This window comes from Nestor notabilis, unplaced genomic scaffold (assembly GCF_000696875.1).
Source record: "Nestor notabilis isolate BGI_N333 unplaced genomic scaffold, ASM69687v1 scaffold14293, whole genome shotgun sequence".
NCBI lineage: Eukaryota > Metazoa > Chordata > Aves > Psittaciformes > Psittacidae > Nestor > Nestor notabilis.
Window position 1 is genome coordinate 3,440 of NW_009920673.1, and position 12,662 is coordinate 16,101.

The 12,662-nt window shown below is 40.4% G+C and overlaps 1 protein-coding gene across 1 annotated transcript; it reads right to left on the bottom strand.

The window, feature by feature from the left end:
* Positions 1 to 585: 585 nt before the first annotated feature.
* CDADC1 (cytidine and dCMP deaminase domain containing 1) lies at positions 586 to 9,825 on the bottom strand. The gene is made up of 8 exons (XM_010010790.1): positions 9,724 to 9,825; positions 8,160 to 8,337; positions 6,739 to 7,317; positions 4,827 to 4,876; positions 3,626 to 3,795; positions 2,900 to 3,089; positions 2,188 to 2,248; positions 586 to 975 (listed from the first exon to the last, which is right to left on the bottom strand). Exons 1-8 carry the CDS (start codon positions 9,823 to 9,825, stop codon positions 902 to 904), a joined length of 1,404 nt encoding a protein of 467 aa, XP_010009092.1. The 3' UTR covers positions 586 to 901.
* Positions 9,826 to 12,662: the final 2,837 nt, after the last annotated feature.

Sequence of the window (12,662 nt, forward strand, 5' to 3'; positions counted from 1 at the left end):
CAAGAGACTGGCACCTGAAAAGATTCAGGCAATTCCACTGGTACAGATCATCCTCTAAGAAATAACAGGACATTGGGTGCTTTATTAGCTTTTGTAGTCCTACAAGCCTGTTTGTGAAGATTAACAAAACCTAAACACTCCGAATTTTCACATGGTATGTAGGGGCCAGTGAGATGCACACAGCCAAATTCTTTTAGGCCTGCACCCAGAAGCTGACAAAAGCAGAGCTAATCTTTGCCTGCATCAGTTAAGCTGGGCTGCACTTGAGGAAGCACACAGGGCAGCAGTGCAGGTATCACAAAACAGAATAGCTCTGCTGCTATGGTAGTTGGAACAGTTTGTATGAGAGAAAAGCTTGATCTTCAAACCACTTACTTAGAAACGATGGCCATCCCCATGGCTTCATCTCCTTTATACAAGCAAACTGAGAAGTAAAAGCCACTTTCAGGAACAGGAATAACTGCTAATGATTATTTATCCACCATTTCCTACAAGCTTCCCTTGACGATTGTACTTGAAAAACTAGCACTTATTTCTGCATTCTGCTAGCCCAGAACTTAGAAATCCATTCCCTCAATCCATGCACCAAGCAGAAAGGTACCATTTTATTATTACTGTGATCTGCCAGCAATAAACTTTCAGTCCTTTTTTTTTTTCATGTGTTAACAATGATCAGCCACCCAGTTACTTTCACAGAAAATACAAGCAGCATTTTTTTGCCAAGAACAACTTCTAAATTAAAAATACCTTCAGGTAATTCCATAAAACATTAAAGACATCATAAATAAACTTATTCTAAAAATCACTTTCCAAACAATAAATAAAACTCTTTCTTATTTGAAAGTGCAAACAGGCTGCATTATAAAAAACACAGAGCGAGACTGAAGAAGTGCTTAATTATTCAATAGTGACCAAGACACAGTTTCTTGCTTTGGTGCTGCTGGTCATCTAGTGATTTTGTTTTCTGGACCCCATCTGAAGAGAAAAAAATATTTGTGAAACATTAATACAATAGTAAGTGTAGTCTAAATACTCAACACATACAGGCCTACTGGAATAACACTGGGGACAGGGAGGGAGACAGAGATTGTCTTCTTTCCCTTACAGAGGAACATACTAAGGAAAGACAGCAACTTGTACCAGTTCAGTGTTGAAATGCAAGCACACCATCTTGAAGAAAACATTGTTAGAGAAATGAACCCTATTAAGGGTGAATCTTTCTCCAGCTGGGTCTAAAAACCATTAGGAGTGATTACTAATGCCACACACACCGCTCTGAGCCCTTCTCTCGCCCCTTTTCCTGAGCCCATGATGGAATTGCTAACAAAGAGACAACTCCACTAATCTAGTTCACATTAGGAATTAGCTTGTAGTATGTGGTTATTCATGTGCTACAAAACCCACCTTCAATCTTTTTATGCTCCTAGCCTGGTACTCAATTCTTTGCCTAACTGCCAGCTCCCTATCTTTACGCTCCCTATCTTTGTGCTTGAGGCACAAAAATTATTTAGCTTCTTTTTCCACATTATTTTCCCCTCTGGATGAGAAACATTTTAAGCATTGGTAGCTGACAGTAGATGCCAATGGTGCATCCCTTCTGTAGCACAAAAAGGCTTCAACATAAGGCTCATCCAAACTCTGTTTCAGAAGATGACAGCTCCCTTGCTACAGGGGTGCAGGTCAACAAGGATTTTTTGACCTTTCTATTATATATGTGTACATAAACACACAAAAATGTTGATTGAAAAGCACTGACATAGATTCTACTTTATAAAAGAAACACTGAAATGTTCTGCAGAACATACTTAAATAACTTGGAGGAGTCCAATTTCTCTTGAAAAAGAATGGCACTCCTCATAGAACACAGTATAAAAAGTCTTCATAGAACAAAATCTAAAACCCCATACAGTAGTCTGAAATTATCTATGTGTCAAACAGCATATTGTTGACCTTGATAACAGCATTACTAGGTTTTGTAATGCGTGTGCCAGTGCCAAGCATTTGTTAAAACACGCTTGTTTTCAACTGACTATTAGTTCATCTATTAAAAAAGGTCAGAGAAGTTTTCACAGCAAAAATTAACTAATTGAAATCAAGAATAACTAAGACTAATTGATTCAGGTTTGTTTAAAATGTGATCTCACCTACTGACTTCAGCCGTAACATGAAATAATGAAAAATACTTACTTTCCCTGGCTGTGGGGTCATGGAATTCAATGGCATTGGTGTGCAGTGGATTTAGTTGCCACTGGTAAAAGAAGAAGAAAATATTTACTTATTCCAGAAGACAGAAGAAAGAGCAAAGGGAGAAAGATAAAGTACCCCTCTGTTCTTCACTGTAAGGCATGACTAGGGGTGAGGCAGGGAATAAAGGACTCCACCTCCAACACACACTTTGCAAATAAAAAGCCATTAAGGGATGTGGGGCCATTTACTCCCTTGAGAAGGGGAAATGAGCTTGCTCAGACCAACAGTGCTGTTGTTTGTCATGGTGAGCGCTCTCAATGCAGATGCACTTGGCCACCATCAAAGCCCACTGCAGCTCTTTGGGAGCTGCTGGAAGGGCCTATGTAATCACACAGTGATCTCCCACATCAGCTGTTGTGCTGTAACATGGAGGCTTGGAGAGAACCTCAGTGTGAATAGATCACCTCAAACAACAACGAGTTAGAGGGAAATGGGCAAGGCAATTGCAAAAAACAGGCACACTTGGCCCCACCATCTGGCACATGGCACAGTGCTTGTCCCCAGTGTCAAAACACAGCAACCTCTCAGTTCACTCACTTGACTAAACAGCACAAGAGAACACACCGCTATGCTGGCTGCATATAACTGCTCACTCCCCCCTCCCCCCAATGCTGCCCAGAGCTTTTAGACTGTAGTTCATTTGGACACTTACTGTAAATTTGCTTACACCCTCAACTTCACCAAACTTCATATAGGATATGTCTGCTTTCTTTTTTCCAGCATCAACATCTCCTGCATAGATCTGCTTGATACCAGCGCCTTTGATTAAAGGGACACATTCATCACATGGACATTTTGTCACAAATATCATGCTTCTCTCATCTGGCTTTATTTCCCGACACCTACAGGCAGTCAAGAACAGAGTTTCAGATATCTTGATAGTTTTTAATGGTGACAAACTTCATACCTCACAAGAGCAAGCAAAGAAGTGGTGTGTTATGTGATTCTATGCTTCTATGACCTACTCCAAGAAGCCACTTATTCCTAATGAAGTACACAAATACACAGTGATGACTAGTTTGGTTGTGAACAAACCACCCATCCCACCTCTCCACGTGTATCGTTGCTGAAGCCTCAGCAATTGCCACGCTTTCGTATTTCAGGTTACAGCATGGTCCTAGCAGGAAACAGAGGCAGTGGCTTGTATCTGGACAGCTGCCATGCATCGGAGTGAATATCCTTTAAAAACCAAGTTAACTTAAGAAGTCTGAAGAAACCCCAGAAGCTGACTGTGTCCATGCACATCCAAGTTCTGCATCACAGGCATAAGCAAGACTGTGATTGCAATCCACATTTCATCACAGTGACATCATGCATTTGCCATGGAATTGTTTCTGAACCATCTCATTCTTCTCTGTGGTAAAAATAAGCCCATTACCTGAATGTTAAGGCATTCTGCTCCGCATGTATAATGTATCTGAACTTTCTGATTTCCCGATCTTTTTGTTTATCATCCATGTGTGGAAAATCAGCATATTCAGATCCAACAGGAAAGGCATTGTAACCACAGCCTACAAAATACATTGCTCCCGTTCCATCACAGCTTCTCTGCAACAGTAAGCAAACCATTAAAGTAGGAGACATTTACACTGAGTATTAAGTCAAAGTGTTGTGCAATGTATACTTTCACAGTTTATGCCAAGTTACGGCAGTTACAAAGAGAACTCAGCTCTTGCTGACTGCTCTGTGCCTATATGGAGCTTTTCCACTAAACTATAACACTGCGCACAACGCACTGCACCAGGCTTTAGGGCCTTTCCTTTTATCAGGTGGTAGTGATAGCAGGAGCAAAAAGTAGGAAGGATTCAGTCCTTGAGCTTTTCTGCAATGTACAAAATTGGAATTAGTTCCTGATGTGCCAGAGACTGTGCTTCACCTTTCTCTCAACAGACTCAGTGACCAAAGGGCTGTCCAAGTAACAATCAGTGACTGAAATCTGGACAAGAAAGAAAACAGCAATGAGCAGCTGATGACTGAGTGTTAAAAACCAACGAAGAGTATTGCAGCTGCATGAAGAATGAGGCTCCCTAGGACTGGTAACATGCATAATCAGAGGCATGAAGGAATAAAAACTTTATGCTTGGATGGAAAAAGCACAGTTACAGTATTTGTAGAAAAATAGCACTTTGATCCAAAAAGAAACGTGCTAAAGCCGCTGCGGCATTTCAATGGCAACAAAAATCCTTCAGAAATTGTGAGGCTTGATTGCACTGAGAGCTCTCCAAAATAAAAGCTGCAAAGAGGGACCTGCAGAACAGGCACATGCTGCCTGATCAGCAGATGTGGCAAAACTCTGTAGCCAGGACACCTGGAATAACTGACAATGGCCAGGGAAGCAGGCACACCGGAAAAATAAGCAGAGACACTGTGGTAGTTACTGAACTCATTTATACATCCCCTTCATCTTGACAGCATTATCAAATAAGCAGTCATTAACTCAGTTACTAAAGAATGAGATTTCTATAGTGCTGTGTGCGTGTACGAAAAATGCACGTGCAAGAACTTAAAAATAACGGCTCAAAGCAGATAGAAGTGTATGAATTGTGAGTGCAAGAAAGAGTAACTTTTTCAATACTTACTGATTTTTCTTCTGCCCAAATAATAGCTCCAACTCCTGTTTTATGGTCCTCTAAAATACATAACATTTTAGCAGCAAATAATAAATAAACCACTTCTGAGTTACCTATACATTAACATATGACATCCTAGAGTAAGGAATAATATTCATTGTTGATTCATGGATAGGAGAAAAGAAATGCAGAAAAATTAAGAGCTTCTAAGTCATACAAGTCTACTGCAAAAGCTGGGTGTACTTTAACTGCAAGGCCAGCCATTCAACACTGCTACATACATTTGTTCACACATGCTAAGAAGCAACCACATTTATCACGTAAGAATATGTGTGCCAAGAATATATGTGGACAGGTTCACATGTGAGATGGCAAACTGATAAAAACCTTCCAGCTGTTTACCATTTAATTACTAATTTTCTGCCATTCCTTAAGTTTATGGCTCTGTGGTCTGAAATACTATCAAAATTAGTTATATTTTATACCTAGTTCAGAGATTAAATGTTAATAATTGTATTTTGGGGTGTGTTTCCTGTCACCACCACAGGAAAACCAGAACATAACTTTCATTATGTGACTTTGAAGATTTTCATGGAACTTGGAAATCTTCCCCAGTAGCTACTGGTGAGTCTAGACCAGTAAAAACTGAGCTATCAAGCAGAAAAAATGTTTCAGGTTTCCAGTGACACAGAAGACAATTAACTATTTCCATCATCCTTGGTATCACTAACACATACAGTCACCTCAAAGAAGATCCTTCCTCCCAAAGATATATTTTATGAGGGCTGACTTTATATTCTGCATACTTATTAGTCACGCATGTATTTTAAGCCAGCATAGAAAACATCCTGTAATAATGCAAAGCACCTAAATATGTGTGTGTGTGCTGTTTATTTATTTTAATTTTATCTCAGGACTAAAGTGAAGTAAGAGTTTGCTTAAAACCCAGACCCGAGTGCAGGCTGAACAGCACAAGTAAAACTGAATTTTGCTGCCTCAAGAATGAATAGTCAAGTTTGGTCATTCCATTGTGCTCTGTACAACAGTAGATGTACTAAAAGCCCTCACAACCGGTTCCATGAAACTTCTAAATTATTTCTGACAATGCCATCTCTTCTGCAACTTTTGGTGACCAAATTCACAGAGGGTATCCAGGGAAAAAAAATAAAGCTTTAAATATGTAATATTTATTTGTTTACAAGAGTTTTAAAAAAGCAACTGTCCTATCTAGATGAAAAAAGCCAACATTAAGGAGTACTAGCAAGTTTTAATTCTTCATGTTCTGTTCTCTGCAAGAACGTACCAGTTTACTACATCGCTACCCAGACAGAATAAAGTAGCTAATGGGAGTCATTTGTATCATCAAAAGATGGTCAATAACTATCCTTCTACCCAAAAAGCTTCTACATCAAAATTCCAGCATCCCTGCAAAGAAACCCCTCATCAGATACAGAAGCACTTTCACTAATAAGATTAGAACTAGGAAACTTAGATAACTGTACTTAATGCCTTACTTGAAAGGCCATTGTTCCACTCCTTTTTTCTGAAGAAGTGTACATAATCTGCTTGAAATATTGGCATGTATTGGATAACAGAAGCATCTTGTCAAGCCACAGTAAAAAGAGCCTCAGAGCAGCTTGAAGAATTTAAATGCCATTGTAGTCTTTTTTCCAGATAGGTGTTGGACATGTTGGCAGGGCAGGATTTCCTAAATACCTGCACTGGTTTTCTCTTGGAAAGCTTTCACACACAATGCTATGTACCCCTGTGGAGTTTTTATTATTACTGCTGCTCCAGTTTCACAGACATAGAAACAGAATTCAGCAGCTTGCTCAAGGAATTGTTTGGAAGAATAAGACTGAAATGAGGAACTCGCTCTATTCATGAGACCCATTCTTCCTGCAGCACTGTAACAACTCACCTGTCCGGTATGCGAGTAGTCTGGCTTGTATCATACAGTGCCTTGCAATTTCTTGGGGCAAACTCTGATGGTCTGTTTCATTTGTTCGTTGCGATTCACTGTTGTAAAATCCAAAGCATCCAAAGACTGGGACACTGGCAGCCACTGTTGCCAAGACCAAGACAAGATCTTTCATATTTTGCCTTAGGTTGCTGAAGTACGGATTTTCACAGAGGTTCTCCAGTCCCATTGTCATCAATATTTTCTTGTGCATTTCCTCATTTGAAATTAGGAATAAACTTTCATACTCTTTTATTCTCTCTTGTCTACATGCAGTGTAAAAGTCAGTATTAGAGTCAGGCTGAGATTTTACTATTTTTTGAATAAAATCAAACTCGGTGGAAGTTTCTTCAACAAATTGCACCATGGAGCACCCCAAGGGCTGAAGCAGCACGCAAACACGAGCACGACTATTTGACTTCAGTCTTTCTACTGCTTTGGCATCTAGCTTTGCATCATCTGTAGTCATGGGATTGGACGCCTCATTCTGCAAGCTGATTTCAGGATCTGCAGGCCAGTAAGAAATCCTGTTGACCCCAGCTGGAAGAGAAGATAATGCAGCAAAAGGAACCATACAAGTACAGTGGAACATAAACCTCATATTCAACACTATTGCTTAACCCTGGTTTTACTCCTTTAAGGCCCCAAGTGCTGCTTAAGGGCTGTCTAGACAACAAAAATGCTAGTAGATACGACTGTCAAGAGGTTATCTAACTTGGTAATCAGGCAGCAGACAAAAATTGGATTTTCCTAAATTCTAAGATTTTTTGTGACAGTCTAATTTTGCATCTTAACTATACCAGATATATTAAACACCACACAAAAAAGCTAGCACTAACAGAAGTGGCTGCTGAGGTTAAAAATCAATGCTTGCAGAAGGGTTGTGCCAGCAGATCCCATTTAAGGAAGTGAATAATCTGACTTTTCTTCATCTCACTTGGGAAAAGGAAAACCTAAAGCACTCCCCGTGACTTCTGCATAAAAGACACCCTTTCTCTGTTGCCACTGACAAGCAATGGGAAGGCAAGGACAAATGTAGCTATCTAGGCCTAATCATCAGGCTTAGGGTTGGTTGCTTCAGCAAACTGCAACTGGTATGTCAGGATCTCAGCAGTGCATCCCAACCAAGAGACAAGCACCCCCAGTAGTAATAGCTGCACAGAGAAATAGGGTCTCAGTAGCAAACCCTTATCTGTTGATCTTCAGCTCCAGGGAAATGTACATTCAATAGTGTTTTCAGCCTTGTGGAAAATATCAGTGCAGGCCACACAAGTTAGGGATTTGCTTTCACAACTGGGACAGTCCAAAGAGAAAACAGGCTTTCTGACACCACCAGTCACAAGCATAACATTTACCCTTAATCTACTACAGTCATTGCTTACCATTTACGATCATTTTTAAACAAGTTGAACATGGTTTTCTGGAGAAATAAAGATCACAGTTTTTAAGTCTTGATCCATGTTTTATGAGTGCAATCTGGCCAGCATGCAAGTCTGTACTGGAACAATGAAGACCAACAATCTTCATGTTTTTTACCACAACTAGGCCACTCTTCTTCACCTACAGAAAAATGCATTGCTATTATTATTCCTTTCTTTCAACATCAAGTCCATAGCAATGTTACAGCTCTTCCTTAGGTAACAGTGACCAACCAGGATTAGAGTATATGGCTCTTCACTACCAACTGTGATATGAATCATTAAACAATCTCTGTTAATACTTCCCTAAGCAGTATTTCTCCGTGTGTGTGTAGTTTCAACATGTGCTTTTTAATATCAGAGTGCTGTGCCCTGTCAAACTTCGAACAGGGACTTGGAGCAAATTCCTGATTTTTTTTGGTCATTGCTTTGCCCATACCAAAATCCAGGAGCAGCACAGAAAATTCTGTCGATTATAGCTGAAAAACCCTCTGAATCATCCAGCATCTGGAAACGCTATCAATTTAATTTCTGTCTTCAGCTTGACCATCCTGGGAGACAATAGCTTCTTTAGCTTTACTTCTGTCTTTTCATTTCTAGAAATGAATCCTAGTTCTAAAGAATATTCCATGGAAAAAGTCTACATACCATAAACGACAGCTCTTACATGTGGATTCCCATGTATTGTAAGGAAACTGGAAACAAGCCAGTTTGATGAAACTGGTGAAACTTCAAACTATGCAGATTATACAGTTTGGCTGCTACCAGAACACTGTCACCTCGGATCTGTAAATTACCCAATTTCTCTGTGGTTACAGAAATGAGGCTGTACTAAAGCCCTACAGATACCCAAGTGCCATTCCTAACTGAATTACTAAATTTGAAATTGCTTTTGAAATCTGTATAGTGACAGACCTAATCTGTAGATATAGGTATAGACTCATCTATACCTCTTTCAGACATACCAAACTGTGAAAATGAGGCCTGTCACTCAAATTCTTTTCCTATCTTTTTGTGTCCTGGCTGATCCATGTGCTATGGATCTTAGCACATGGCTATGCTCTGCACAAAGTAGTAATCACAGTAAGAACTCTGATCACAGAAGAAAACATGCTGTTCCAGGACACTCTGAAATGTCCTGGCTGCTATTTAGCAGATGGTTTCTTTTCACTGTGACTAAGGTAGTTATCTGCAAGTTCTTGATCAGCAAACATTTCAGATAGTTCTGTGCACTTCCACTCTGTAAGAGAACTCATCTACAAGCAATTTTTAGCATTTGCTTCAGCTGCGAGGGGTACACCTTGCCTTTCAAAGTTTTTCAGAAGTAGCTATTTAACCATTCTGCTATTTTTCTCCCACCACTGGATTTTTTTCTGCTTCCAAGAAATAATTTAAAAAAGCTATTATCAGCAAATTTGTTTGGTTTTGGTGGTTTTTTTCCTCTGAATTATTTGTCGTGTAAAGAGCAGTTATGTTACATTCACTGTAGGAACTGTTCAGAAAGACCAAGTAAGCATAGACGTTTTACCTGTGATTTCTTCTGTTGCTCAGTCGAAGGGAAGAGCTCCATCCAGAGGCTGAACAAAGTAAAAAGATTGACTTTAGAAAGTCTTGGCATTTGACCTGTCATTAGAAAAAAAAAAAAAAAAAAAGAAATACTTATTAAAGAATATTTATAAAGATACCCCACATCGTTGTTCTACACCACAGCTGCTACAGAAGCTGGTTCATCAACCACTTCTGCTATTTACAGCAGCTAAGTCCACACTGTCTTCTTCAGGGCAGCAGTTGCCAACTCAGAATGCTCACATCTGGATGCAGAGCTTAGATATGTGCAAGAAGAAAAAGTGACAAAACTTTCACTGAAATTCACTGAGTTAATTCGGCTCAGAGGTGAAGAGCAGAAACCAAAGATCAGATCCCACATAACTTAGTGTTTAAACGACTCACAAATGCTTACAGAAATCTCAGACACAGCTTCTGATTCAGCTTCAGGCTCACCACAGATGAGAGCAAAAACATCCAGGCATGCATCATGATCTTACAGTGACACCCACAGCAAGAGTGGATGAGCCACTGTGAAACCTTCCAGTTACATCTGTTCTGCAGAAGCCTACTTTTGGATTTTTAGCCTGTTCAAATTTTGGTTAGAGTTTAAAAAAAAAAAAATTAAACCTATTTCTCATGCTGTCACTTCTGACTAAATAACCAAAGGGGTAGCAAAGAATCCTTTCTCAGCCCACCACCTTGTGCTGTGTTGTGCTTCTGCTCAAAAACTGGACATGCTGAGGGCCAGTGCTCAGCATTACTGAGTATCCCACAACTGAAAATGGAGGAAGTGCTTGCACCATTCCAGATGTAAAGCTGTCTTGCCTCACACTTGGCAAGAAGTTTAATTACATCTTCGAAAAAGCTCCAGTCCCTATTTCAGGGGTGCTTACAGGAAGCTGTAACAAACACGTATTCCTCTGCAGGTCTCAGCTGTGCTGGACAGTAGTTTTATTTCTGTTTTTATCCCTTCCCACAAATGTTAAAGCTTTTGCAAATGAGGAAGAGACAGAGGTAAGAACAGAAAAGAGAAAAACATTTCTTTACGCAGTTCCAGTAGTTAGGACAAGATACAATCAGATACTAAGACTGCTTCGGTGGGGGAGAAGGTTAATTTAATGACATGTCTGTGAACCCAAACAATTAGGATGGCAGATAAACATGCAGCCCATGACTGGAGTACCATTTTCAAGCAGTATTTTAGCAGGCTTTTTTTCAGACAGAAGTGTGATTTTGGAAAGCAACTATAGACTTCTCAGCAGCACCAACTGATGCCATGCTGTCCACTACTCCTTAGGCTGCCCAGCTACACTCTCCCACTGTGCACAAGCACTGCAAGGGGCACTGGTCAGCACAATCAGATATGTGTGCTAGAAACGCACATGGCACACATGAAGACTTGTTGTTACTTGTCTGAGAAACAAACTGTAAAAGTAAGTCTCCAAGCCACATCTAAACAAGTAGATTTTTTGTCTTAGTCATTCTCATTACAGCCCCTGTTCAGTCCTGTTGTGGCACATACAAGCACACTTCCCAAATGGCAAGCTAAAATAAACAGTGCCACTGATACCAAGTCACATGTATACCGTCATGTTTTCTAAATTGGATTACGATTTGGCATACGGAGTAGATTAAAAACAGAATACACCAGAAACAAGTCTGAATTACTGTTTGTTTTCTTGGACCTAATCTGAATGTGACCTGCCAAACACATGGGAAACAAAATGAAGAATATACCTGTTGTGAACTGACATGAATTTACAACGAGAAGCAGGAGGATATTATGATGAAAAAATAAAGACCTGTGGTCACAGTTACCATATCTATATATCCACACCTTTATTAACTTAGTTAAAGCTTCCCTTAAGTTCAACAGAGTGAAGAGTATACTGATCAAAGTGGCTTGGAAATAAGGTAAAAGACATCTTACAGAATTTAAAGCAACTAGAGAAGATTGGGGAAGAAAAGGAATCAGGTTCTTTGCTACTGAGAGCAAAACTGCCTACGAACAGAGAGCTCTTTCAAGGTCTCCACAGATTCCCTGCTTTACACAGCTTCTCTGCTTAACACAAAGGTATGATTTTATTCCTCCACCTTAGGGATCTCACCCCAGTGAGGCAAGGCAGATTCAAGGGAGAGTGGTCTGTGAAGGCCAGCATGGAAAACCCTGCCATGCCTGCACCTGCAAGCAGAAAGGAGCAGGGCACTGCCCATCCGGACATGGCTCAGACAAAAGATTATGCCATAGTTGCAACATATGAGTCTCTAGTGCAAAGTCTGAAAGAAGTCACGTTACAAGCACGGAACTAGTACTGTGCTTTGACATCATCAAGGAGGAAATCAGTGACATCACTCCTGTCTGGGGAAAGTAAATGAGAAACCATTTTCAGAGTTCATCTTCTTCACTCACTTGAAAACAGGATTTTCACAAAACTAGGATGACACCCCCCCATTTACTCATCGAGGAGACCCCGTCGTGGTCCTCAGTCTGAGAGCTATGCATACAGCCCATAGGCGATCTGTATGTATACCTCACTCTGCTGGGCCTGCAGAGATGAGATATATATGGATGTGGAATCTATCAAAATCTGCTTCAAATCAGAGTCCCCTTGTGAGAAAGGGGATCTCTCATCTGCCTACTGAGAAAGTTGCTCTCTACTAGAATTCACGGGCCTAGTACAGACACCCCTCAGAAGGCAAGCATTTTAATGCAGACTGCATTTCATACACATTAAATATAAACGGTACAGACCGGGAATTTTGGCAGGAGAGGAAACAGAACACAAGCATACGTGATCAGAAGGCCCTATGACTAAGAGCACAGGCAAGCAGGGGGCGGGGATACTTTTATTGCCCTGTCTGTAACGGGCCGGAGCACCCTATGAAATAGCAGTTGAGGGGGTCCGAACAGCCCCGGGG

What these genes read in the sequence shown, in the direction of transcription:
- CDADC1 (XM_010010790.1), bottom strand. Translation starts at nt 9,825, where the DNA reads ATGACAGGTCAAATGCCAAGACTTTCTAAAGTCAATCTTTTTACTTTG. An exon ending in CAGAATGCCTTAACATTCAG is followed by an intron (nt 3,090 to 3,625) that starts GTAATGGGCTTA and finishes GACTGCCTGTAG; the next exon opens with GTGTCGGGAAATAAAGCCAG. An exon ending in AGGGTGTAAGCAAATTTACA is followed by an intron (nt 2,249 to 2,899) that starts GTAAGTGTCCAA and finishes TTCTTTTACCAG; the next exon opens with TGGCAACTAAATCCACTGCA.